Raw genomic sequence first — 25,611 nt, forward strand, 5'->3', positions numbered from 1 at the left:
GTTGGTGACATTGTGAAAGTCACAAGGATGAATATAAATGGCCAATGGGAAGGCGAAGTGAATGGGCGCAAAGGGCTTTTCCCCTTTACGCATGTCAAAATCATTGACCCTCAAAACCCTGATGAAAACGAGTGATTACTGTTGCCTGTTTCCTGCTGCTTCCTTGTTCTGCCTGTCATAGTCTCCTTTGAAGTGGGAAAGCATTCTCTCTCATAGGCAAGTTACACTGCATTGCCGATGTCCAGCTTTCTGCAGAGTGGCGGTCTCTCATACACATTTGGAATGCACAGTGGCTGCCTCGGCATTTGTATCATAGTCGTATTGTCAAAGAGTAGCAGATATTAGAGTTCTTTTGGATCATAAACTGGATATACTGGTGGAAGCACACAAGTGGAGAGAAGTTGATGAGGAAAGGGTCGGTCTTCTCGTCACTGCCCTGTTTGTACTTGTGACTGATTTCTGTCATGTTCATCAGATGGAGCTTGAGGCCATGGTGAGACATTGCACGTTGCTGTTCCACAAAGCAATGGTTCAGTCGCCGTTTTGTTTTTCCTTTGAAGAACAGAGCAAATGGACCTTAAAGAAGAGGGAATTCTGTCCTAAACTCCCCAAATCTGGCTCTTTTTTCCTTTTCGTTTGGTTTTGGAAGACTTAATTAGACTTGTGTGTTCTGAACAGGTTTTTAAGTAGCAGGTTGGATTTTTGTGATATTGTAAGGAATGACACGTGCCTCTGAGCTTCCCAAACTGAAGCTGCTGTAACTAAAGGAATATGGAAAAACAAAACAAAACACAACCCTGAAGCAGAGGCCTTTATTGTCTTGGCTGCCAGTTGTACCTGTTTTGCCATGTAGTAAACAACCCACAAAAGTCAGTTGTAATGTGCCAAGCTTGTGTGCCTGGCTCCTTGGATTACATTTTCCCCAAAAGCACCAGAGTAGGGGGTGATTTGGGGAAGACTTTGCTTACTTTGTCAGTGATGACAGGAACAATGGGGGAAAGCACTTGGCTAGTTTTCTGTCCAGTGTTTCAGTGAATACACCCCTTTAAGGTATAGGAATTAAATTTCTTTAAAAAGTGAGGTTGTTCATAGAATCATTGACTTCATTAATGAATCTAAATTCTACTCACTGAGGCTCACTCCTCGCTGCTGCAGGCCAAGCTCACAAAGCTGCCAGAGAAAGATGGTGCTGCTAATACTGGTTCCCCAGTCTCTGTGTCTGAGATGCTCCCAGGCAAAGAAAGTTCAAGTTCTGGAAATTGGTTAATGCATCTGATGTCTAAGATTTTAGTGACTTGGGAGAACCATTAGCGATTTAGCAATTTGATGTAAACATTTCCTTGTTAGCTAAAAGAGGGCTATTCACACAAGCCAGCTGGGTACAAAGGTGTGGCTGATTCGTTGTCTGGTGTACATAGCAGACTAGGATTCTGGAACCTTCATGCAGTTCAGTCTGCTCTCCCTTCTGGAAACTGATGAAGACATGCCTCAGCTCAGAATGAATACAGCAGACCTGGAAATGTAGCAGCCACCTACTGAGTGAGTGACTGCATCATTTGCTGAGCGGCTGCTATAGCCCTGGCCCTGTCTCCTAACGGTCTTAGGTTTTGAATTAGAGCAGTATATGTATATATTCTGGTGACAGAACCAGCAAAGCAGCCATTTTTTCAATCTCTCCTTAAATCAGTATTCCATTAGGTAGATAACTGCCATATTGAAGAATCTTGCAAGTGTTCCCATGACAAAGTTAATAATGATCAATTGGAAAAAAATATCACTGTGGCTACCTGTCTGTGGTTTTCCTGATAAAAATGCAGTCTGCTCTCCCTAATCAGTGAGCACTGTGGCCACGTCTTGCTCTGAAGGTGCCTGTCCATTGTAGTTGCCTCTTATTCTGAGTTTAGCTCCCCCCCCCGCCCCCAGCTCCCACAGTAAGTGGCACACATGTGGCAGCAATTCCCTCTGCCTGCGTGGACACAGTGTTCACCTTGCAGCCAGTGGCCCGGTACTAAAGGGGTTGTCCCACAGAAGGTGGAGTATGTGCTATGTGCCTTGTTCAGAGAGGGCACAAACCTTACGGCTTTCTTAAACCAAGTTTAGCTGAGGGGCTTAGCACCTTTTGGTGACAGTAGTTGGTTCGGAGTACTCAGGAAGTATGTGGGCATTTTGGAAAGCAAGACTTCCCTTCAGCCTTGTCTCCTGACCCATAACAAGACCCACCTCATGTGGAGCACTTCAGAATCAGAACACCCTACAGATCTACTTTGGCTTCATAATAAGTCTGCTTGTCACTTCAACCTATGTACATGTCTCCAGGGCTGCCCAGGAGACTGGGAGCCTGAAATAAGGTGAGTCTTGAGTTCTGAACTCTCCAGATATGTGCCAAAAGTGTAGTACCTTTTTGACTTAGGACCTTATTAGTTTTTTTATCAGGCAGGGAATTTCTCTTCATCACACTAAATAGACAAAAAACAGCACTCTCACCTCAGCTTCGTGCTTGGGTTCCCCAGTGATTGGGGAAAACTTCCTGTTTCAGAAAGCGATGCTTTTCTTCCAGAGGAGCTGCCTTCCCTCCGTGGTTGGTCTCCTTTTAGGATTGTTCATTATTGCTACTTGCTCTGCTCTACTGTGTGTCACTTAAGAAAATATTTGGATGTTAAATTAACTCACTTGGGAACTGAACAAATTACGAACTAAAGGGCATTGACAGTTTGACTCAAAACTTATTTATCCTGAAAAGGACCTCCAACACAGGAGTCCTCCTTGTCATTTCTTTGTGGTGTGGTGTACCACCTGATGGCATGGTTAAAGAGGAGCACGTGTCGACGAGCTGCCATTTGACAACTTTGATCACCCATACAAGACACCACCTGTGCTCATGGTTGGAAAACTGAAAGGGGGGAAGGACAGCTGCTCCCCTCCTTGGAGCTCAAGGATCCTTGGCTCCGTGCTTTCTTTTACAGCTGTTTACAGACAAGACAGGCCAAGGCAGACGGCCACTGCTCTTGTAATGTTTGCTCAGAGGAATATGACCATTTTATTTTTGAAAAGGGATGATGTGTTTTTGTGCCAGGTGTTTATAATTTAATCCTTTAATATTATGTTCATTAACCTCTTAAAATGAGTGACTTTTCGATTGTTTTAACACAGTACCTAAGACTAATGCTTTCTGTGGACACCACTGAGCTCTGCCTCAAACTCCACCCTCTGGGACCAGAGACCTCTGTCCCTGGTTAACTGCTATCAGTGTGGAAACTGAGCTGGTTGTATATTCTAAAGGAGTAGAAGGACAGTTCCCTGAGACAGGGTCGTTGTCTCTGCAGGAGGAACAGTGGCCTTGCTTCTAGACGGTCTTCACTGTGTGTTTTAAAATGACAACAACAACACAAAACTTTTGACCTGTAACTTAAAGATCATAAACTTCAGGCAATAATATTTTCTGTGTAAGCTTTTAAAATTATTTTTGGGGATCATAGCTTGTTTTATTTTGTGCTATAAAATTAACAGTATTAAATGACTTATATTCTTAGAACATCGAGTGTCTTTTCTTAACAGATTAGTGCCTTTTTATTTTTGTATTCATTTTACGTTACTGGTCCCGGCATCAGAACCCTTGTTTCCATGGCCTGTTTGTACATTGTCTCAATAAAACTTGCATCAGCCGGTGGTGGCAGCGGCGGCTTTGGTGTTTCGGTGTCTCCTCAGTGCTGCCTGCAGGCTCTCAGCCCACATCAGCCTCCCAAGCAATTAAGCACCTGGTGGATGCCTGTGAAACACAGAAATAACCAGTGCTCCTCCAGGGATGCGTCTTGCAGCCCACCCCTGTCCTTGCTGACCGAAAAAGAAGTCTTGCATTGGCCCTTCCCCACCCTCAGCCCCCCACCCCCACCCAAAAGAGAAGCAGCTGGTGTTGTGTTCCCCTTTGGAAGATGAAACCGTAGTTGCCACACTTTGTCACCAAGGAAAACTTGGATGTTTTCCCTTCTAGGCACCTGTATCTGAAGGCTTCTGTTAAATATTTGTTCAGCACAAGCTACCCAGCGTTCAGTGGTTTCAAGTAAAAGTCCTAGAAAACGAGCAGCCTCATCCCAAGTTAGGGCATGATACCTGCTTAACTTTTTATATTCTTTTCTCTTCCCATCTGTATATAGCCTTCCTGATGAACTCTAGGGACCTGCAGGTAGACAGTTGAGGGGCAGAGCACACCACAGTGATTTTCTTGACATCCCCCTCAGCCAGAGCCCCATTCCTCCAGGTATTTCTGTGCCTATTGAGAGGTCCACATTTCCTTGTAGTAAAACCTCTGGAAATTAGTTTCAGGAAGTGATTCCAATCCATATTTATATAGAACTATGCTGCGAATATGTACTCCCTGGCTCCTACTTTCAGGATTCTGCAAAATTTGAAAGAAAAGTTTGTCTTAAGTGGAAATACCAAACTGTTAAATGTTTCTGAAAGAAACACCCTAAAGACGGACCCCTTTGAATACTTTCAGGTTGAAAAGGTGTATTTTGATCAGCAGTACTGGGCTGGGTTCCTCTGTGGCAGGGAAACCCTTGGAAATGGGGCCAGGTGTGGGGGGCTGCTCAATGTTGTATAGTCTCCCTCTGCTAAGCTAGGCTCAGTGCGGGCCCGCAGAGGCCATTGCCCAGATCTTGAAACCTCACTCCACAGCAAAACCCGGGACATTGCTGGGTTTTGCACACAGTTTCCTCCCTGGTCCGTGTTCTGGGAGGCCCTTCTAACTTGCCTAGTCATGGATCCTCTCTCCCAGCCCCCTGTAAAGACCTGACCCTGCCCTTGGAGTCTGTGCGCACACCCTGGTTCCCTGAGCTGGAGCACAGGGGGTACCCCTGCCCTGCCCTGCCCTGCCCTGCCCTGGAAGGCTTCTGGCACAAAGATGATTTGTGACAATGGGAGCCCCTGTGGAGCCTCCGACAGGTTCCGGAAGGCTTCCTGGCTGTCTGGGGGAGGGGAACTAAATGTAATCCAGGCCTAGGGGAGCAGCTCAGGGCTGGAGCATTCCCTGGCTTGGTCTTGGCCCGAGATGCCTTGCTGACTTGAGACCTCGAGTGACCTGCCCTTCCTGGTCCCTCTGGTTTCATCAACACCGCTGGCCCTCCACCTTCGCTGCACAGTGGAGACCTTGGGGATCCCATCCCAGGTTCCGATTTCATGGATTTGGACGCTGGATTCTTTTTTTTTTTTTTAAGTTCTCCGGAGTTTCTGTTATGCAGCCAAGTTTGAGAACTTTTGCCAGTGAACTCCCTCCCGCGCTCTCGGAAGCCCTGGGCCAAGGAGCTGTGGCCTATCCACTGAAGCCTGTCATAGGTGATCGAGGCTTGAGTCCGCCCGGGAGCGCGGACCGGAGCCAGTGGGAGGACTGCCCTTCTGGGAGCACTCCCTGCCCCTCCTTTATGGAGAAGACCCTGGGGTGGAGGGCCCCCGGCGCCACACACCTGGTACTTGGAGGCGTCCTGGGCGCCAGCCAAGGGCCGCGTCACCCTGACCCCCGTCCACCACCTCGCGGGCCGGTTCTGGGGACCACTACTACCGCCAGGTCCACCAGACCCCTAATACCTGGCTCCAGCACTCCCCACGCCCCGCCGCAGCCGTCGGTCCCCGGGACAGGCGGGGACAGTCACGCGGGGAGGGATGCCGAGAGGGAGGACCCTGCGCGAGGTGAAGGCGGAGGACGTAGACTCCGGGGACCCCGGAGCTTCCCCGCCGCCCCCACTCCCTCAGGTCCCAGAAAGGGCTTGTCCCTTCCCTGACGTTGTCCAGAGTGCGTGGTTCCCGGGGGACCCCCTGCGGGCCGCGGGGTCGGGGCGCTGGCCGGGGCTTCCCGGCGGCGGGGCCGAGGGCCGGGTGGGGTGGCCGGCATGGGGCCCGGCGGCCGTCAGCGCGGCCCTTGTCCGGACGGTTCCCGGGGCTCCTGGGCTCCCCGCCCTGAAGGCTCCCGGGGGCGGGGCCGGAGCGCCTTGGCCCCGCCCCCGCTGACGTGGGGGCGGGCCCTGGCGGAGGGGGCGGGCGGGCGGGGCGGGGCTAAGGCGGAGCCCTGGGAGGACGGCCCGCCCCCGCCCGCCGCGGAGAGCCCGGCGGAACCTGCCCTGAGGCTGAGCAGTCTGAGGAAGTGGCTCCGGAAGGGGAAGGGGGTTAGGCCCTCGGAGTGGGCGCCAGGAGCTGCCCAGCAGCCAGGTTCCGGAGGGAGGGAGTGATCTATCGTGGGCCGGCACCACGAGGAGAGACCTGGGCAAGGGCTGCACCAGATCCAGTGAGCAGAGAGGAAAGGGACCCAAGCCCCACTGCCAGCCCTTCGGGAATGGCGATTCGCAGTCCACCCCAGCTTCCCAAAACAGCTCCGAGGAGTTTGGAAAATTCCACTTTGGCCTCAAGGTTGGAGGAAAAACATCCATAGGATGCAGCATTCAAAAGACGGGCATCTGATGAAGCGTGCCCTCCACTGTCCATTCCACTCTCCAGCAGCTCCCTGTTTCCAGTTTATGATATATATTTTATAATATATTAATATAATTCTATAATATATATTATATCTATAATTAATATAATTCTATATATCCACAGTTATTCTATAACATACAAGCAAATACCTCTGTAAATATCCTTTCTAAATATTTTCTCTACACAAGGTAGCATAGATACTGTTCTCACAGCTCACTTTATTTCTCCAATCGGTTTTAAAGATTTTTGTGAATCTGTATATTGAGTCTCTGTTCTTTTTCATCACTGTATCGTACTCCCTGATACGGATGGACTGCCACTCAATAGTCCGCTATTGATGGACATGGAGGTCCTTTGCAAGGGGGTCAGATGCATTAAAATGAGCCACTCCAAGTAGAATTGCTGGATCAAAGACTCTGGGCATTTGCAATTTTGAGAAGTGTTGCCAAATTACCCTAGTAGGGATTACCTTAATTTACACTTCTGTCAGCAATGTATACGAAAATCTTTTTTTTTTAAGATAATCTTTATAACATTTTTACAAATTATCTGTAGACACCTTTTATGGCTGAACAATATTCCTTCACATGGCTGATGTAGTTTAAGCTAGCACATTTGTCTTTGAGGTGTGTGGAGCTTGTTGCCAATCTTATGACGATAGAAAATCCTCAGGTCTAAGTAAGGGCTGCAGGGGCATGGCCCACCTTCCAGGCCACCAGCTGACTCTGGCCCAGGCTCATCCCAGGTGTCTTCTGACCTCCCGGCCTCTGTGCCCTGTTCCACTCCAGTGCCAGCCCTAGTTACTGCTATGGTTTTTGGTTTTGTTTGTTTTTTTTTTTTACTAAAGCACATGTGACCAAAATCTCTCACCCAATTCCTCTTTGGGCTCATAAAATACCTCCATGCTATGCCCCTGCCCAGAACTCAGCACTCAAGCCAGACTGGAATTTGCCATCTTCCCTCCTTGCCTATGCTGGGACAGTCCTTCTGTTTGGATGCCCTTCTTCTCTCTAGTGAACTCCTAAGGGCCTGTCTGTCCTGGGTCCTTGCCACCTCCACCTTCTGAACTTTCCCTCCTTCTGTAAGGCTGGAATTAGGACTGGTTACTCCACAGCCTGGGAACAGGTCAGTTTGGAGAGCACCAAGGCGGGGCTGAAGAGGTCAGTAGGAGCTGGAGCCAGCCTCCACAGAGGGTGCTAATAAGTACACGGTGTTCAGCCTGTGTAGACCAAAGCAGGCTAGGGGGAGGCTGGGGTGCAGGAGCCAGAGGAAGTCAAGAATGAGTCTGGGGTGTGCAGTTTAGCCCAGGCTCCCCAACCTGGAGATTCCCCACCTTCTGCTTCCCTATGCCTGAGTCACAGTGAGTCTCTGGGCACAGCCGGCCTCAGCTCAGGCGTTGACTGTGCTATATCAGGCCCCTAATATTTCCTGGGAATCAGTTAGTAAATCTGAGGTCTCCGGATCTGGAAATCCACTTAAATCTATCAGAGAAGAGGGCCCTCCTGTCTCAGCATCCACCGACCGCCCCCCCTCCCCCCATCTCAAAGCTCAGGGAGGCCCTGCTGGCCCTCAGAGTGGCCTCCAGGGGGCGCCAGTGTCAATCCCAAGGTTAAGCATCGAGGCTGTGTCTGTCGGAAGAATCCTGCACCCTGGCTTCCAGGCCCTAGGCTGAGGGTAATGGGGAACAGGGAAACTGACAGGAGGGGGTAGACGGAAGGAAAACAGAGACAGGCTTGGGCAGGGGTCTCTCTCTCACACACACACACACACACACACACACACACACACTTCTCAAACCCTGGCAACCCCCACCCTTCAGGGTGTCTGCTGGCTGTAGGGATCTCTCAGCCACCCCAGGTCACCTCACTACATCTCAACCTGCAGCTCCATTTCCCTCTTTGTGATCATCCCGGTGGGTATTCTCCAGACCAGATGTTACTGCCTTGCCAGAATCATCCTAAGGGCCGGATCAGGACCTCAGACTGCCCAAGGCTCAGACGCCTCCTGAGTCTCCCTCCATCCCCTTGTCCACCTGCACCACTCCCGGGTCTGAGCCTCTCTGAGGCGGCACTCCTAGCCTATCTTTGGTGTTGGCTTTTGCTCCCTGATGATCTTGCGATTTCTGCCGCCCCCTCAGGGCAGCTGGAATCTCCAGCCTGATCTCTAGAACCAAGGAGGCCACAGTGGATTTGCCCCACATCAGGGCTGCACTTACCCTGTATCGGGGCATGTCACAGCTTGTTGGCCTCTTCACAGCAGCCACACTGACCTCGTCTCATCTCTGCTACCCCACACTTAGCAGCCCCTGCCCCACATCCCGAGTACCTTCTAGTTCCTGTGGTTCCGCACCTGTCCTGGTGACCTGGGAGGAGGGCACTGCAGTTACCCCCACATTTTCTGGGGAGCCTGAGGCACAGGGGCTCACTGACACAATCGGGTCCCTCATAGGACCCGAACTCTGCCCTGGAGACTGTGGGACCTTGGCCAGCCCTGTCAGGCCTCACCCCTCCCACTGCTACCCCTCCATCTGTAAGCCCAGCACAGCCTAGCCAGCCTGCCAGGATTCAAAGTCTCTGCTCTCACTCACCTACTGGTAGCCTTGGGGAGTCCCTAACCTCTCTAAACCTCAGTTTCCCCAATTGTAAAATGAAGATGATACACAGGGAAACTTCCTCCTCAGGCTGTTGTAAAGAAAAGGAAGAAATGCACGTGAACACACAGCCATGGCTCTGTCTTCCTGGCTAAGGGGGCTGGAGCTGCAAAAGCAACAAGTGTGTAGAATAGGGGCTGGGTTTTTGGAGGACGAGGGCACCAGGCCCAATCCCAATCCACCATCTACCCATTGATGAGGTCTCTCCTGTGGCAGTGGCAACGATCACGCTGTGGAAACCACACATGTGGCCTCAGAGGGATGGCTGGAGCAGAGCCACATGTCCCCTCCACGGTCTGGGCCCCACACCCACTCGCATAAGGGTGACCCATGCAGGCCCTGGGTGAGACTCAACCTTCTGGACTTCCTCTTCTGTAAAATGAGGGGGTGTTGTGATTGTCCCCCTCGTTTTGGGGGTAGGTCTTAAATAAAAGTCTTCCTCTGAAGGTGGATCTGCCTGGTGCAGGTGACTGTTACCCCTGTCACTTTTTGGTCATCCTTACAGGACAGCAAGGCCCAGAAAGGGGAGAAGGGGCAAAAAAGCCAACAGAAGGCACCAGATAGGACAGAGTTGGTGGGCTCTGATGTACTTAACGGTAGATGTGACATCGTTTCCCTGGAAAGTGTCATTCATTCATTTCCCACATAGTCACTGGATCCGTTTGCTGGAGGCACAAGCTCTGCCTGGACACAGTGCAAAGATGGAGACAATCGGGACCCTGAAACACGAGGTAACCAGGAGCCAGGATATCCCGCCTGATCAACTCAGTCTAGGAAGACTGGTCGGGGAGGGCTTCCCGGAAGAGGGGACACAACCCCAGGGCGCATCATGATTTATAGGGACCCGGGACGTTCTCCTGATATAATGACAGATGGGAAAAAGAAAATGTAATAAAATATAATTTAAGATAGACCTTATGAAGTGTGGGGACAGGGGAGGGAGCCAAGAGACCAAGGAGACTGAGCCCCCAAAGGGAGTCAAGGTACCTACGGAGCAGTCGCTGGAAGGGGATTTGGGGTTTCCTTCTTGGGGAGGCTAGACTCCCACTCCTCACGTCGCTCAGGATTCGAAAGACAGGAAAGAAGGAGGAACGAGCTCGGGACCCGGCGCGCCGCCCGGCTTGGCGCCCCTCTAGGGTCCAGGGGATCCCCGGGAAGCCAGACCCCGCTGGGGGCGTCCGAGGCCAGAAGGGCCCCGCCCCCGCCCGGGCCCGACCCCGACCCCGACCCCGACCCCCGCCTACCCGCAGGGACCCGGCGGGGCGGTGCTGGGCGCCGCGGGCTCCGGGCCGCAGTGTCGCCGCAGCGCCGGCCCCGCCCCCGCCCGCTCCTCCCCCCCCCCCCCCCCCGCGGCCGCGGCCCCGAGCGGCTCCAGAGCGGAGGCCCGCGCCGAGCCCAGGTGAGCGCCCGCCCCGGGGACCCCCCGGCCCCCGGTCCCGGGAGACCCCCTCACCCCCGGCCCTCGGCCCCGCCGCCCCGCACGCCGGCCCCGCGCGATGGGGGCTGGGGTAGGCGGCCGGGGAGGGGGACCAGCGGGGGCCGGAGCGTCTCGGCCCCTTCCCCGCTGCCCCCTCCGCGCTCGCCGCGGGGCCCTACTGTGTGCCCGACCCCCTTCCCGGCCGCCCGCGTGGGCGAGGGCGCGGGCGAGGGCGCGGGCGAGGGCGAGGTCCTCCCGCAGCGAGGGGACCGCACGTGCCAAGGCCCGGAGAGTGCGCGGGAGGCGGGCGCCGGCCCCGGGGGAGCGGTGAGGGCGGGCAACCCTGACTCCGTTGCCAATCCCAGGGAGGCTGGAGGCCACGGAGGGCCCCGACTGGAGAGCATCCCCCCATTTCTGCCCAGCCTGCGCTGGCCTGGGGGGCGGCGCCCAGGGGAACAGGACCCAGGCTCCTGGTGGGTACTTAGCCCTTGGGCGCTGTTACAACTTCTCAGCACTGGGTAGTGTGTGGGCAAGGGACAGCACCCCACACAAAATCCTGGGGTGCCTCCTGCTGCTCCACGGGCAAGAACCTTTGCCTTTGAGGCCGCAGGGCTCCAAGGGCCTGCACACAGTAGGCCTGGAGGCCTTTCAACCCCCAGCAAATCTCTTTCCAGACCCCAGGCCCCGGGAGGGTCTAAGACATCTGGGCGTCTGGGAAGGGAGAAACAGCCTAGATAGGGACCTGGCAGCGAGCGGAGGTCCCAACTTTTCTGACTCCTGCGGCCCAGCAGGTGAAGCCTGAGACCTGGCAGGAAGGAGGTGGGCAGGGCTGAGCCAGAGGAGAAGCCAGGATCTGGGGAGGGGCCCCCTTGCGCCCAGGGAGGGGCCGGGTGGGGCAGGTGGGAGCCAAGTCAGGTGTGGTGAAGGGGGAAACGGTAGCGGTATGCCCAAGTGGCCTTTGGGTGCCGCTGCCCCCTGAACTGTAGTGGGTGGGTCTAGCGCAGGTAAGATCAGGTGCCAGGCAGTAGACGATCCCTCCCCACGTTTCCTCCTGTCTTCTTGGTCCCCTTGCTCTCAGGCACCCACTCAAAGCCTTTGCTGGGATCTGGGCAAGACCAAGGAGGCCCCAGCCCCACCTCAAGTTAGACTTCAGGAAGAACTTCCAGGGGAAACACAGTGGGACGGACCAGGGGGAGGTCATTTGTAAACAGGGCAGCTACACCTTTGTCCAGAGCCTTCCAAAGTCCAGTCTATAAGCTGCATCTTCTGGAAGGCCCACCCTGTGGCCATGAGGACTCTTTGGCTGCAGGGATCTCTTTGCTGACCCGGTGACCTCTCCCCCAGCCCTGTCTCTTGCAGGGTGTTATGGGGGCTTCCTGGGTCCCTGCCCATCTTGAAACTAACCAAGGGGGGTGGGAGGCCGCCTGGTTGCCCCTGCCTGCTGCTTGACCTTGCCAAGCCCTTGGCCTCTCAGTTTCTCCATCTGCTGTTGGTTGTGATCTCAGCACCGCAGCCCGGAGGGCATTTGTGGAGGGGGGGCTGCGTCCAGGGTGGGAGCTCATGGCTGCTGGGCATGGGCAGTGTGCCTGGCCTCCCGTTCCCCCAACCCCATCAGGCCTGGGCTGGCCGCCCACTTCTGTTCACCATGGAGCTGGGTTTCCCTGGGGACCAGTGGACTGGCCCAGCCGCACCCCCCCAGTCTCTCCTGGCCTCACTCACACTGGGGGGAGGGGTGGAGGCTTGGACCCCTGCCCCCCCTTGCCCTGCCTTCCAGGGCTGGGAAGCCTCCATCCAGGAGGAAGAAGCAGTGGCTGCCCCTGGAGGAGGTGGGTATCCAGGGGCTGCCAGCCAGGGTGGGGGCCAGGGCCCAGAACTAAATGTGACCCCCATTGTAGGAAGGAGAAACCGCAGGATCAGGAGGGCTCTGATCTGCCTGAGGAGACCTAGGGTCCGACCCCAGGCGTGGTGGCCTCCCTGAAGAATGGAGAGTTCCAGGGCTCCCAGGCTGCTGGATTTCCAGTGGGCTCCCGAAATCAGGATTTACCCAACAAGGCAGCTGTGGCCCTGGACCTGAAAGAGACGCTGAGATCTGAGCAGAGGGCCCCCTTGGCAGTAGGCACAGCCCACAGGCAAAGATGGGAGGGGAGAGTGAGGGTAGCGAGCCGGAGGGCCTCCAAAGCGAGGTGCCTGCCAGGGTCCCCTACATATGCAGTGTTTCCCAGCTCAAATGTGCGCGTCTTCTGGAAGCCCTCCCCCAGTGTCTCTCCCCACAACCCCCATCAAAGCCCTGGTCCCTACAGACGCCCCTTGTCTCCCCTGCAGGTCCTGGAGGCAGCTCCAGCAGGAATGGCAGCTCCAGCATCTCTAAGGGCCATGGGGAGTCCAGCCCCACCCGGGGCACCCTAGGCCTCCCACAGCCTTCCATCTGCGTACCTGCCCCCCCATTGATCTGTGGGCCACTCGCCATGGGTGGGTGCTTCTCCAAGCCCAAGCCAGGTACCTCCTCTCTTCACACCTCATTCTTCCTCCTCCCTGCCCCCTCCCTGCCCCCTCCCTGCCCCCTCCTCCTCCCTGCCTCCTCCTCTCTCCTCCCTCCCTTCTCCAGCCACCTTCCTCCTCCCCTTCCCCCCTCCGCCTCCAAAGTAGGTCAGGCTGGGCGGCAGCCTGCTCTGAATATTAATTCCCTGCAGGCAGGAGGGGGTGGGGGGCCTGGAGCCTTCTCTTGGCCCCCCTCCAGTGGGTCCCCCTCTTTATTTGGGGCTTTGGGGGCTTCTGGTGGGAATAGCAGCTGAACCTTTCTGGGAAGGTGGAAGTAGGGTTCTTCATGCTTCAGGGTAGGGGCGGCCAAGAGGGACTTCCAGGATACCCTCAGCCACCGTGTGACCCGGGGCATGCAAGTTACCTCTTTGAGCCTCAGTTTCCCTCTCTCCAAAATGAGCCTGACCTCTTCTCAAAGTCGCCATGAGGGTGGAATAGACAGGTCAGAACCCTCTCCACCTCTTCTGATGCCCTGTGTGACCTGGGGCCAAGTTTCCCCATCTGTGCAGGAAATTCTGCCCTGCCTGGCCCTAGGGGTTCCAGCCCAAGGTGGGGCCTCCTGGGTGCTGAGGGAGGGCCTGGGTCTGCACTCCATGGAGACTTCTGTCTGTTGGGCTCTCTCTCCTGCCCCCCCCCCCCCCCCGACTTGCCCTCTTCTCTCTTCACAACACTCAGGAAACCAAAAGAACAGAGGCCTGTCACAGATGAAGACATGGAGGCCCAGTCAGTGCCCCCGCCCACCTGCCACCTAGGCCACCCTGCCCCGGCCAGCTCCCCTTACCTGATACCCATCGGCTCCATTACCTTGGAACACACTAGCCTTTTCTCCTTTTCCTGGGTCTGAGGGAGAACCTGGGGGCAAGAGGAGACCTTTGACACCCTGCCAGGCAGAGGGGAACCCCCTGCACCTGCCTCAGGAGCCAGCTGCCCCTCCTCCCATGCCCATGCTCTGGGTGCCCAGCCCCGGGCCCGATCCCACCACCCTTCCTGGGTCCACATATGACTTGGGCAAATGAAGCCTATCAGGAGTGGGCAAGAAAATGCTAGCTGGTCTGGCAGGAGGCCAAGAGCAGAGGAGACCACCGGCAGCTTCCTTTAAAGGGTCTCAGCAGCCTGGCCTGCCTGAGACCCCTGGCCCCCAGCTCCCAGATCGCGAGCCAGCAGGTCTCACCACCTCAGAGGCAGCAGTAAGAACTTGCCATCTAGAGCCCAAATCTAGCCCTGCCCCTTCCTGGCTGTGTGACCTTGGGCAGGTGACTTCACGTCTCTGAGCCTCTGTGTTCTCATGGATAAATTTGCCCCCCACCCCCACCCCTGCAGACTGTCATGCTTACTTAGCACCACGCCTGGCACACAGGAAGGAGGCATGTGCAGAAAGTTATCACTTCTTTTTGGGAGGTAGACTCTGCTTTCAAGACCCCCTGTGGGGCTATGGCAGGGGGGCAGGAGCTTAGGCCCCAGGCACCCATGCTGGACAGGTCAATGGTGAGGTTCAGGGAATTTCAGGGTGTATGAGTGAGCATTTGAACCATAAAAGTTCAGCTGGGGTCAGGAGGGGCTGCAGGGAGACCAGAGCAAGCCGAAGGTCTTTGTGCAAATTCTTTACCTTCTATCTTGCTTGACTGGCTTGGAGCACATCAGCACACATTTTCTGAACTTGCTCACTCTACTCCCCGTGTTGCATGGGCTCTGTGTTCGTGATAAGAAGTGTGTGCGCCAGACCCTTGCTAAGCTCAGAACTAGGAAGCAGTGCAGCTCTTCTGGCATCTAGTCACTTGCCTTTTATTAGAGCACAAGTGCTTCTTAAAGGCTTTCCCTTTTTGCCATGGCTGCCAGGAAGCTCAGAGCTAACCAGTAAAATGCTACTGGTCTTCATCTGTTCAGCTTCTACTCTAAGTTACATATGTTAAATCCTTCAGCATCAAATACTATCACCAAAAGGGTAGGCACTGTTCTCTCGGTTTTATAATGAAGGCATCTGAGGTCCCAAGGGGATAAGGCAGGGGCCCATGGTCACATGGACTCCTGGGAATCATGAAGCTAGGGTCTGATCTGGCTCTGTGGGTGAGCAGAGACCCCCTCCCCATCCACCTTTCCACTATTGCCTCTGACTTAATGGCTTCCCGTTAGACTGCATCAGCGAGCTCCTTGGAGCCTTCTGGAAGGAGGTGGAGGATGCAAACAGTCTGGCTTGGCTGTTATCTGGGCCCCTGCCAGGCTGTTCCTGTGAGCTTCCTCTCTACAGTTCTCATAGCTGGTGTCAGCTGAGTTGGGAGTATTTTCCTTTTTAATTCTTCTCAAAACATTCTAACACCATTACATAAAGTATGGAAAGTGGAGGCAAAGAAGCCCCCCCTCCCTTAACCCCCCCTCCCCCACCTGACACAACAGCTTTAGCACGGTGGTGGTGTGCTCTGGGGCCCTTCCCGCCCAGCTGGAATCCTGGAGCAGACCTTCACCCCTGCCCCCTGCCGTGCCCGGGTCAGGCTAAGGGCTGGGACTTGACACTAAGGGGGTGCGGGCCTGCCTTCCCGGGCTCCGGGCCAGGGCAGGGTGGGAGATTAGCCCAGCACGAGATGAGGCACATGCAGAGAATGGGCAGCCAGCGGAGACAGCACCTGAGCTGTCCAGGTGGATGGGCAGGGGTGACGTGGGGCCAGGAAGGGTGGCCATTCAGGGCGAGGGAACTGCATAGGCAAAGGCCCAGAGGTGTGACTCCATGTCCTCTGTTTCTGGAGTGTCAGGTCTGGGGTGGAGGTGAGATGGGGAGAGGCCTGGAGGTTCTGGTGCCTTGGGAGTGGGGAGAGGCACCTCCTGCTTCCTCATCGGGCCCCTGCTGTGCCAGGGGCTTAGCTTCCATCACTCAGCCCAGGAGGCCAGATTATCGCTGCTAAAAATTCTGTTTATTGTTCCCTTCTAATTAGAAAAATACCCCAGGCACATTGTAGGGAATTTAGAAAATGCAGAAAAGAAGAAAGACGAAAATGACAGTCTTTAGCTCACTGGCTGCTAGAGTAGGCCCCATGAGCACTCTGGGGAAGTACCTTCTGTGTGGGCGCCCCATGCACCCTCTGCACCAACCCCTTTGGGTGCGGTTCACACCCAAGGCCTCAGACCCCTGCACATGAAAACACTGAAAAACCAGGGCTTGGCAAATCATAGATTCTTAAATTGGTGAACAGAACTGTTTTAAGAAGTTGAAAATATATTATATACATTTTTTCTTTTTAAGTATTTATTTATTTATTCATGAGAGACGCAGAGAGAGGCAGAGATATAGACAGAGAGAGAAAGAAGCAGGTTCCATGTGGGGAGCCCGACGTGGGACTCGATCCTGGGACTCCAGGATCACGGCCTGAGCTGAAGGCAGACGCTTAACCGCTGAGCCACTCAGGCGTCCCATTTTTTTTTCCTTTTTTAAATTATAAAATACAAAACAAAACTCAGACCTAAGGGAAACAGAAGAACAAACCCTCTGCCCACACCCAGGTTCAGACACCCTGCTCTCACCTGAGTCTCTACACCTGCCTTGATCCTTCAGGGATTCCTCCTCCAGGGGGGGGCCATGCAGCTGGAGTCAGAGCAGGACTCAGGGCACCAGGGTTCTCTCCTCCACCTCGATTTCTTGGAGAAAAGGCAATTACAGGGTGAAAGAAGCTCCAATAGTGGCCCCCTCACTAATTTGTTACTGGAAAAGGAAACGTGCAGACACTAACTCAGGCCAACTCAGCTCCGCCTCCTGCTGCCTCCTCTCTGCTTCATGCCGGTTTGGAGGCTCTTTGCTGATGGTGCAGGTGGCTTTCTGGAAAGGCAGAGGCACGGGAAAGAACTCAAACTCCATGGGATGCCTGGGCGGCTCAGCGGTTGAGCGTCTGCCTTTGGCCCGGGGCGTGATCCTGGAGTCCCGGGATCGAGTCCCGTGTCGGGCTCCCTGCGTGAAGCCTGCTTCTCCCTCTGCCTGTGTCTCTGCCTCTCTCTCCCTCTGTGTTTCTCTTGAATCAGTAAATAAAATCTTAAAAAAAAAAAAAAAAAAAAAAGCAAAAACCACTCCAAGGAGCCAGTCCAGGGAGCCTGAGGGGTGGGTAGGGAGGTGGGCCAGGCTGGGGGTCACCGTGCTGCCCCGCCTGCCCACAGTGGAGCTCAAGATCGAGGTGGTGCTGCCCGAGAAGGAGCGGGGCAAGGAGGAGCTGTCGGCCAGCGGGAAGGGCAGCCCCCGGGCCTACCAGGGCAACGGCACGGCCCGCCACTTCCACGCCGAGGAGCGCCTGCCCGCCCCGCACCCCTATCCGGGCCCCCAGGACTGTGTGGAAGCCGCCGTGTGCCACGTCAAGGACCTGGAGAATGGCCAGTGGGTGCTGCGCCCCAGGGCAACCGGGGTGGGGGGGCAGGCAATCAGAGGGCCCAAGATGGGAAGGCAAGGTGCAGGCCATGGATGGGGTGGACTGGGAGGCTGGAAGGGGCCTCGCCCGGCACCTGCAGCCGCCACCGCTGTGGGCTCTCCGGATCCGGGCCTGCTCCCCAGAAAGCCGGACTCTGGGCAGAGGTGCCCAGCAGAGGCGGTCGGTGCCTGGGTTCTGGCCCGGGGTCTGAGTGCCGCCCCTCGCCAGGATGCGGGAAGTGGAGCTGGGCTGGGGGAAAGTGCTGCTGGTGAAGGACAACGGGGAGTTCCACGCCCTGGGCCACAAGTGTCCACACTACGGGGCACCCCTGGTGAAAGGTGAGCTGTCCCAGCACACACAGGAGGTGGCGCGGGACCCCCTGTTAGGGTGCTTGGTCCTCCTTGGGCCTCCAGGGCCCCATCTACTAGTGGGGTCTCCTGGGCTGTGGGGAAGAGCCAGCAGCTGCTGGGACACAGGGGAGAGGGACTGTCACTGGTGGTCTCAGCCCAGCACTGCCTCCCCCAGGCGTGCTGTCCCGGGGCCGAGTGCGCTGCCCCTGGCATGGTGCCTGCTTCAACATCGGCACCGGAGACCTGGAGGACTTCCCCGGCCTGGACAGTCTGCACAAATTCCAGGTGGGGCCAGGCACCCAGTGAGGAGGGAGCCTGGGGGTGCAGGGCAGGGGACGGGGACCCCAAAACCTGATCCTGAGCAACACTGCCCTTGCAGGTGAAGATTGAGAAGGAGAAGGTGTATGTCCGGGCCAGCAAACAGGTGAGGGTGTGGCTTGGGGCTCAGGCAAAAGGGAGAAGTGAGGAGAGCTTCTTAGCCTGGGGATCAGCATGTGCAAAGGCCCTGTGGCTGGGGAACAGAGTGAAAGGCTACGTGGTGGGGGTGAGGCTGGACTGCAGCAGCAGGACCTGGCCTGCTGGGATGATGGCACAGGGAGGATGTCCGGGACCAGCTCCCAGCTGCCTTCCGCTCTCCGGCCACCCCCAGGCCTTGCAGCTACAGCGAAGAACCAAGGTGATGGCCAAATGTATCTCTCCAAGCGCTGGCCACAGCAGCAGCACCAACGTGCTCATTGTAGGCGCAGGTTGGTGGTGGGGTTATGAGGGGCAGGGTGGGGTGGGGGGAGAGGTGGTCTCTGACCCACCGCACCCTCCCCACAGGTGCAGCTGGCTTAGTGTGTGCGGAGACACTGCGGCAGGAGGGGTTCTCAGACAGGATCGTCCTGTGCACACTGGACCGGCACCTCCCCTATGACAGACCTAAGCTCAGCAAGGTGGGAGGAGGGGCAGACGGGGGCCCGGGCTGGGCCCAGGCCCCTAGCCCTCTGGGCATGGTCAGGCCCTCTCAGCGCTTTGCTTGTCGCCCCTCGGGGGTCCGGCCGGCTGCCCTCTCTGCTCACGCCAGTCGGATCGGTGGTACCCCACAAAGATGTGGGTTTGTTGAACTCTATCCTGCAGCCCCTTTGTGAACAGGGCCCAGCCCCCCTCCCCGCCTCCAGTCCTCTGTTGCAAGATGGAATAATGGCCACTGGCCTTATCTCAAGATAGTTATCTCCTGCAGTCCCTGGACGCCCAGCCTGAGCAGCTGGCCCTGAGGCCCAAGGAGTTCTTCCGAGCCTATGGCATCGAGGTGCTCACCGAGGCCCAGGTATGGGGCCAAGACTTGGAAACAAGCCCAGGGAAGGCTTAGGGGGGACCGCAAATGATGTGAGGCCACCGAAGCCCCTGGAGGTGTGTGTGCGGGGTGACCTGCCCTCTTGGCCCTGCTGTCCGGGAACCTGGGGGTGCTCCCGGCCTGGAAGGCAGCACTGGATCTTCTTCCCGGCAGGACGATGGGCACCTGCAGACATCTGCTCGGGCCGGGGCTGGGGTGGGAGAGCGGAAAGATGGCCTTGAGGGGAAGGTGGTGTCTGAAGTTTAAAGAGGAGAAGCCAGGAGGAAGGATGACCCACGTGGCAGGAACAGCCCCCGTGGAACCTTCTGTTCGGAGGGTCTGGCGGGAGCTGGGTTCGAGTCCACGCCCAGGCCCCCACGCTGCCCGGCGGGGGTGGGGGGTGTTACAGGTGGTCACAGTGGATGTGAGAAACAAGAAAGTCGTGTTCAAGGATGGCTTCAAGCTGGAGTACAGCAAGCTGCTGCTCGCACCAGGGAGCAGGTGGGACGGTGGCTCCCCTTGTCCCCTGCTGGACACCCGGCAGGGCACCAGCCAGGGGTGGGAGGGCTCGGGGTGCCGGGAGCCCCCCACCGATGCTGGCCGCGTCTCAGCCCCAAGACGCTGAGCTGCAAAGGCAAGGAGGTGGAGAACGTGTTCACCATCCGGACACCCGAAGACGCCAACCGTGTGGTGAGGCTGGCCCGAGGCCGCAACGCGGTGGTCGTGGGAGCTGGCTTCCTGGGTGAGCAGCCGGGGCTGGGGGGCGACGGTGGGTGGTAGCGGGTCCAGGGCGGGACTGGCCCCGGGAGGTGCGGGGCGCCTGCCCACCGCCCCCCACCCCGGCCCCAGGGATGGAGGTGGCCGCCTACCTGACTGAAAAGGCCCACTCGGTGTCCGTGGTGGAGCTGGAGGAGACGCCCTTCAGGAGATTTTTGGGGGAACGTGTCGGTCGTGCCCTCATGAAGGTGAGCCCACCCTGGCGCCCAGCCCCCAGCCCCTCGGAACCCCAGGCCGCGTCTCATCCACGGCCCCCTGCCTCCCCCCTCCGCCCCGACAGATGTTTGAGAACAACCGGGTTAAGTTCTACATGCAGACGGAGGTGTCGGAGCTGCGGGCCCAGGAGGGAAAGGTGGGCCCTGCTTCCTGCCCCCCTCTCTCCGGGTCTGGAGCTGGGGAGCTGGGCCTGCCTCCTCACCCGCCCCTCCCCACAGCTGAAGGAGGTCGTGCTGAAGAGCAGCAAGGTTGTGCGGGCCGACGTCTGTGTGGTGGGCATTGGTGAGTGGGTGGGCAGGCAGGTGCGCGGAGTGGCCTTGGGCCAGTCCCTTCCCTCCCCAGCCTCGGTCCCCGCCTCTGTAAGATCGCGATCGCCCCCCGACGGTACCCACCTCACAGGGCTCGGCCTGGGGGATGCTCCCAGAGACGGCTGCCCTCACGGAGACCCCTCCACGGCCTGCCCTCCCCGCCCCCCGCCCCAATGGCTGTGGGATGGGACGCAAACCAGCTTCTAACTGGCCCTGCTCCTGGGGAGGGATGGAGCTGGGATGTACGGCCTGCCCACCCCCCAGGGCCTTCACCGAGTTTGAGGCCGGAGGGGAGGCTTGGCGGTGAGGCATGGGGGTCTGCAGGGGTCCGGGGTCCGGGCGGAGGGGACAGGCCCGTTGGAAGATCGGCCTGAGGCTGGATGGTGGTGAGGGAAGGATATGGGTCATGGAGGACAACGAGGAGGGAGACGGGAGGGACCAGGGCATGGACGTGGTGGCCCCTGCACTCTCAGGCGCGGTGCCCGCCACGGGCTTCCTGAGGCAGAGCAGCATCAATCTGGATTCCCGAGGCTTCATCCCTGTCAACAAGGTGGGGCTGGGAGGGGTGGGCAGGGCGCGGGGCTGGGAGGGGTGGGCAGGGTGCGGGGCTGGGGGTGGCAGCAGGTCCCGCCCAGGCCCCCGTCCCACCCACAGAGCCCTGGGTCCTCTCCCCACAGATGATGCAGACCAACGTCCCAGGCGTGTTTGCAGCCGGCGATGCTGTCACTTTCCCCCTGGCCTGGAGGAACAATCGGAAAGTGAACATCCCACACTGGCAGATGGCTCATGCCCAGGGTACGTACAACCAGCCCGGTGGCAGGACAGGGAAGGGAGAGATGGGGGGCGGTCCCAAGGTCTCAGCTTCTCCCTGCCCCCCCCTCCAGCTGTTGGCCTTGGGTCCTAGGTCAGCCTTTCAAGGCTCTGTGGTGGCCTGTCTGACCAGCCTCCTCCAGGTGATGGAGCCAGCTGACCGAGCAAGCCCTGGGGCCCATCCAGAGACATCCTTCCTGTGCCCTCAGGACACCCCATCCAACTAGCCACAGCCTCCCGCCCCATCCTTCCACCAGCCTCTCCATTCCTTTTGTCCTCACCAACCTGTGCAGTCACCCAGGGAAAGAGAAAGGGACGTAGTAGGATATGGGCCGCCTTCCCACTCAGTGTTTCTGTCTCTCTTGGGCCACTCGCTCCGTGAACCCGATCGCTTCACGCAGGCCCCTGGAAGGCAGCCATCTGGGCCTGGAAACTGGGCTCAGTGGGGAACTGTTGTGCTCTCTGAGGAATCCCCCCACCCCTTAAGTCCCTAAAGCCTCACTTACTATGCATACCGGGTCTGGGTCCCTAAGAGGTAGGTGCCAGCAGGTGGGCTGCCTTCAAGGGGAGGATCATCACCAGACTCCCCGCACTCACCTCTCCTCTCTGGCCTCACATTACCTCAGCATCTGCTGCCTGAAATCCCATTTCCGGTATCAGTTCTTGTTCAGGTCCAAGGTCTAACGTTGGTGCTGGTTTTAAGGAACCAAAGCCTGGCCACTCACCAGCCACGTATCACTGAGGTTTAACTGAGAGGGTCCAGGGACTCTCACGCACAGCCAACTACAGCCCAGCGCGCCTCGTGAACGGGAAGCCGCCCGCGCTGTTCTCTGGGCCCCGGGCCTGGCTGTCCCCTCTGCTTCCCCGGGCACTCGTGCCCGTTCTCCTGCCCTCCTCATACCTGATGGGTCTGATTAGCTGTGCACACCTGAAGTGGCGCGCAGCCCCCACAACCCCAGGAAGCCGACCTTCCCGATCTGGGGCACTTCATTTAGATTCTTAGAGGAGCGACCTGACTGGCTTTGAGCCAGGTGTCCCCTCCGCACCAACCACCTGCAATCGACAGTGGGCAGCGGGCGATGGTGCATCTTTTGACCTCGGGGTGGGGGGTGCGGGGGTGGCGAGGAGGCGGAGGAGGAGCCCCAGAGAGCCCTTGAGCAGGGAGTGTAGGGGTGGTGCGGGCTAGGGTCGGGGCTCTCACGACCCTGGGTCCCACAGGGCGGGTGGCGGCCCAGAACATGCTGGCGCAGGAGGCGGAGATCAGCACGGTGCCCTACCTGTGGACTGCCATGTTCGGCAAGAGCCTGCGCTACGCGGGTAACCGGGGGCGCCGGCCGGGGGCGGGGCCTCGCCCCGCGGATGCAGAGGTGGAGCTTGGAGGGGAGGGCGGGCCCTGAGCATCCTCGGGGGGCGGGGCCTCGCCCAGGGGAGGGGTGGGGCTTGGAGGAGGGGCGGGGCCAGAGCACTCGGGGGCGGGGCCTCGCGCAGCGGAGGGAGGGTGGGGCTTGGGGGAGGGCGGGGTCTCGCCCTGCGGAGGGAGAGCAAGAACTGGTTGGGGGCGGCACTGAGAACCACCTGAAAGGACCGAGGGGGCGGGGCCGGGTGGGGGGCTCGGGAGGATTTAGGAGGGCACAGGGCGCTGACCCGGGGGAGCCCCATCTCCTGTTCGGCCCCCAGGGTACGGAGAAGGCTTTGACGACGTCATCATCCAGGGGGATCTGGAAGATCTCAAGTTCGTGGCTTTTTACACCAAGTGAGAGCAACTGGGTGGAAGGCGGTGCGGAGCAGCGGGAGATCGGTCGGGAAGGGGAACTCCTCCCAGAGGAGCCCTGCTCCAGAGGGAGGGGACCTGCCCGATAGGTCCCCGAGTGGCCCAGGGAGGCAGCTAGACAGGAGACCCGCCACGGACGAGTGAGGAGGTGGGGTAGTAAGGAGTCCAGCAGCCAGGCGTGGAGGCGGGACATTCTATCTTCAGGACAGCTCTTTGAGGTGGGTGTTGTCCACTGGCACTTTTACACTGAGGAAAGTCACACAGGTAGAAGTGATCCCAGGACTGGAGCTCAGCCCTGAACTCCCTAGAGGAGGAAGGCTAGAGCCTCCGTGGGCCTTCTGCAGGATCCCCTTGGTGGGCCAAGCAAAGCAAGGAGGGCTGGGGGCTCAGGAGAGCCCTGTTGTCCTGGGTAAGATCCCTCCCTGGGCCCCAGTGGAAGAGGAGCGCATCAGGGTCTCCAAGAAGGAAGGCCACTGCTGGGCAGCCCTCAGGCTCAGGTACTCTGTCCCTGCAGAGGCGATGAGGTGATTGCTGTGGCCAGCATGAATTACGATCCCATCGTGTCCAAGGTGGCTGAGGTGCTGGCTTCTGGCCGGGCCATCCGAAAGCGGGAGGTGGAGTGAGTGTGGGCTTCAGAGGTCTGGTGGGTTGTGGTGGGGAGGTTCCCCAAGGGACTGGCCCTTGGTTGCCATCCACCCCCATAGCCCTACAGAGCCCTTCCCCTATTCTTGGTCCACATCAGTCTATGGGGCATCAGGACTATGGGGTGGTGTGGGGCAAGGGCTGTGGTTGCAAATGGGCTGGTTATTTGTGCTCTTGTGGGTTAGAAGGACAGGGCCAGTGCTGTGCGGAGGGGTCAAAGCCCTTGGTCAAAGCCACTGCTTGGGCAGTCACCTGGCCTGGGACACCCAACTGGACTTGGTGGTGTTGAGCCTGACAGAAGCTGGGGGTGGTAGTGGTGAAGGCAGCTAGTGATGCCTCTGGGGACACCCTGCACAGAGATATTGGGTAGTTGTTTGGGGTCCGGGGGTGGGGGGACACTGGATGTCAGCCATTACCCTCACCCCAGGATGGTGCCAATGCAAGTCACCCCGTGGGCTCAAACTGCCTACAGAGAGGTCCCCTCCCCCTGCCCAGAGACTGGGGAAAGTTTGGAGACCAAGGGACAGGAGTAGGCCTCAGGCTGGAAACAATGGAGAACCAAGAGGGAACATGAATGACATATTCTCTCCCCGGCCTTCTCTGTCTCTCTCCCTCTTGCCTTCGAAAAGGCTGTTTGTGCTGCACAGCAAGTACGTGGTCCTCTGTCCTTCCTGTCGACCATTCTGAGCCTTTCCCACCTCAGCCCAGAGCCTGTACCCCCATGGTCTTCCCCTTTCTGCTAAGTACCCATTCCTCCTGGGCACCAGGGCCTGGCACAGAACGGGCCTCCTGCTGTCCTCGGGGATCACCTGTTCATGGTGCTGAGTGGGTAACCTGCTGTCTTCTACCCTGACTCCTCCTCCCCTCATTCCTGCAGGACCGGCGACATGTCCTGGCTCACAGGGAAAGGATCCTGAGCTCGCATGCAGCAGACTTGGGCAGGCACGCTTGGGCACCAGGGACAGAGGCCAAGCCCTGGGGGCAGGTGCCAACCTCCAATTTCCCAGGATCCCCCAGGGCAGAACCTGAGCCTTCCCAGTGCTTGCCTTCGGTTGCCTGGCTCACCTCCAGAGGCTTCTGCTGCCTCCAGGAGATGCTTACTCCCCGAGGCCTCAGCTGCCACTGATGGCTGGCAATCCAGGCAGGACAGGCCTATCCTCTTCTCCCTTTCTTGAGACTGGTCCCCTGCAGGACCCTGCAACATATTAGATATTATCTTAAAAAATTAAAACACACACATTTGCAGATCTGTGTGACTTCCATTGTAATTGGACAGACACTCATGAGGGAGAAAGCACAAGCACACGGTGCTCAGCGCCACACCAAGGAAGTTTGGTCTCTGAGCACACTCAGAGGAGATAGCAACTGATTCTGTCCCTGGGGTTAGGGAAGGCTTCTCTAAGCAGTGTCTTGGATCTGGATTTTGAAAGAAGGGCACTTCAGGTAGAAGGGACAGCACGTGCCAAGCGTCTGAGATGGGAAGTGCTTCCTCGGGGGTGAGAGGCAGCTCGCTTGGCAGTTTGGGGGCATGTGCCTGCCTAGGGCAGTAGGGCCTGGGTCCTGAGACAGAGCCCATGCTTTTCATGGCAGCTAGTTCCCTGAGTCCCCATTTTGCAGGGGAAGAAAATGAGGCTCTGCCATTAAGTAGGAAGGAGAATCTAGAGCCTCTCATAGAGCCAAAAGGAATACCGCGGGGGAGACGCGGCAGCCAGAAGTGGGGGCGCAGGGCTTCCTCCTAGGTCGCTGCAAGCCCGGAACCCTCCACCCGGGATCCCGGGGGCGGCGGACGGTCAAGGCCGAGCCCCGCGCAAACAGGGCATGCCGGGAAGTGTGGCCCCTCTCCCGCAGGCGTGGGCCTGCCGGCGCCGGGGAAGTGCAGTCCGGACGGGGCTGGGGACCGGACGCCGCCTTCCCTGGAAGGGGCCGCGGCCGCGCGTACTGGGCGGGAAATGCTTCCCAGGGGGTCACCGGCTCCC

General features: G+C 57.9%; 2 protein-coding genes and 2 long non-coding RNA genes across 11 annotated transcripts in view; 2 read left to right on the forward strand and 2 right to left on the reverse strand.

Moving 5' to 3' along the window:
• Positions 1–3,673, forward strand: part of CRKL (CRK like proto-oncogene, adaptor protein) — a 40,673-nt gene extending 37,000 nt beyond the window's left edge. Inside the window, exon 3 of the mRNA XM_077874638.1 lies at positions 1–3,673. Within this exon, the coding sequence (XP_077730764.1) occupies positions 1–135 (135 nt within the window). The 3' untranslated portion in view covers positions 136–3,673.
• Positions 3,077–13,917, reverse strand: LOC144299220 (uncharacterized). Its single transcript, XR_013365952.1, has 2 exons — positions 13,849–13,917; positions 3,077–3,766 (listed from the first exon to the last, which is right to left on the reverse strand). It is a non-coding gene; the product is annotated as an uncharacterized LOC144299220 (long non-coding RNA).
• On the forward strand, positions 9,772–24,880 carry AIFM3 (AIF family member 3). 8 transcript variants are annotated; one of them, XM_077874617.1, is made up of 21 exons: positions 9,772–9,843; positions 12,852–13,025; positions 17,202–17,415; positions 17,675–17,784; positions 17,972–18,081; positions 18,176–18,220; positions 18,446–18,542; positions 18,619–18,731; positions 19,019–19,105; positions 19,521–19,612; positions 19,723–19,853; positions 19,961–20,076; positions 20,169–20,240; positions 20,323–20,386; positions 20,886–20,962; positions 21,090–21,207; positions 22,441–22,539; positions 22,900–22,975; positions 23,508–23,607; positions 24,265–24,285; positions 24,513–24,880. In XM_077874617.1, exons 2-21 carry the CDS (start codon positions 12,995–12,997, stop codon positions 24,759–24,761), a joined length of 2,022 nt encoding a protein of 673 aa, XP_077730743.1. In that variant the 5' UTR covers positions 9,772–9,843; positions 12,852–12,994; the 3' UTR covers positions 24,762–24,880. The 8 variants fall into 8 exon arrangements, with proteins under 8 accessions (XP_077730743.1, XP_077730742.1, XP_077730744.1 ...); XM_077874616.1 differs by lacking the exon at positions 9,772–9,843 and adding an exon at positions 10,459–10,511; XM_077874618.1 differs by lacking the exon at positions 9,772–9,843 and adding an exon at positions 10,903–11,002.
• Positions 16,577–19,712, reverse strand: LOC144299219 (uncharacterized). The gene is made up of 2 exons (XR_013365951.1): positions 16,784–19,712; positions 16,577–16,691 (listed from the first exon to the last, which is right to left on the reverse strand). It is a non-coding gene; the product is annotated as an uncharacterized LOC144299219 (long non-coding RNA).
• Positions 24,881–25,611: the final 731 nt, after the last annotated feature.

This window comes from Canis aureus, chromosome 27 (assembly GCF_053574225.1).
Source record: "Canis aureus isolate CA01 chromosome 27, VMU_Caureus_v.1.0, whole genome shotgun sequence".
In the NCBI taxonomy this organism is placed as follows: domain Eukaryota; kingdom Metazoa; phylum Chordata; class Mammalia; order Carnivora; family Canidae; genus Canis; species Canis aureus.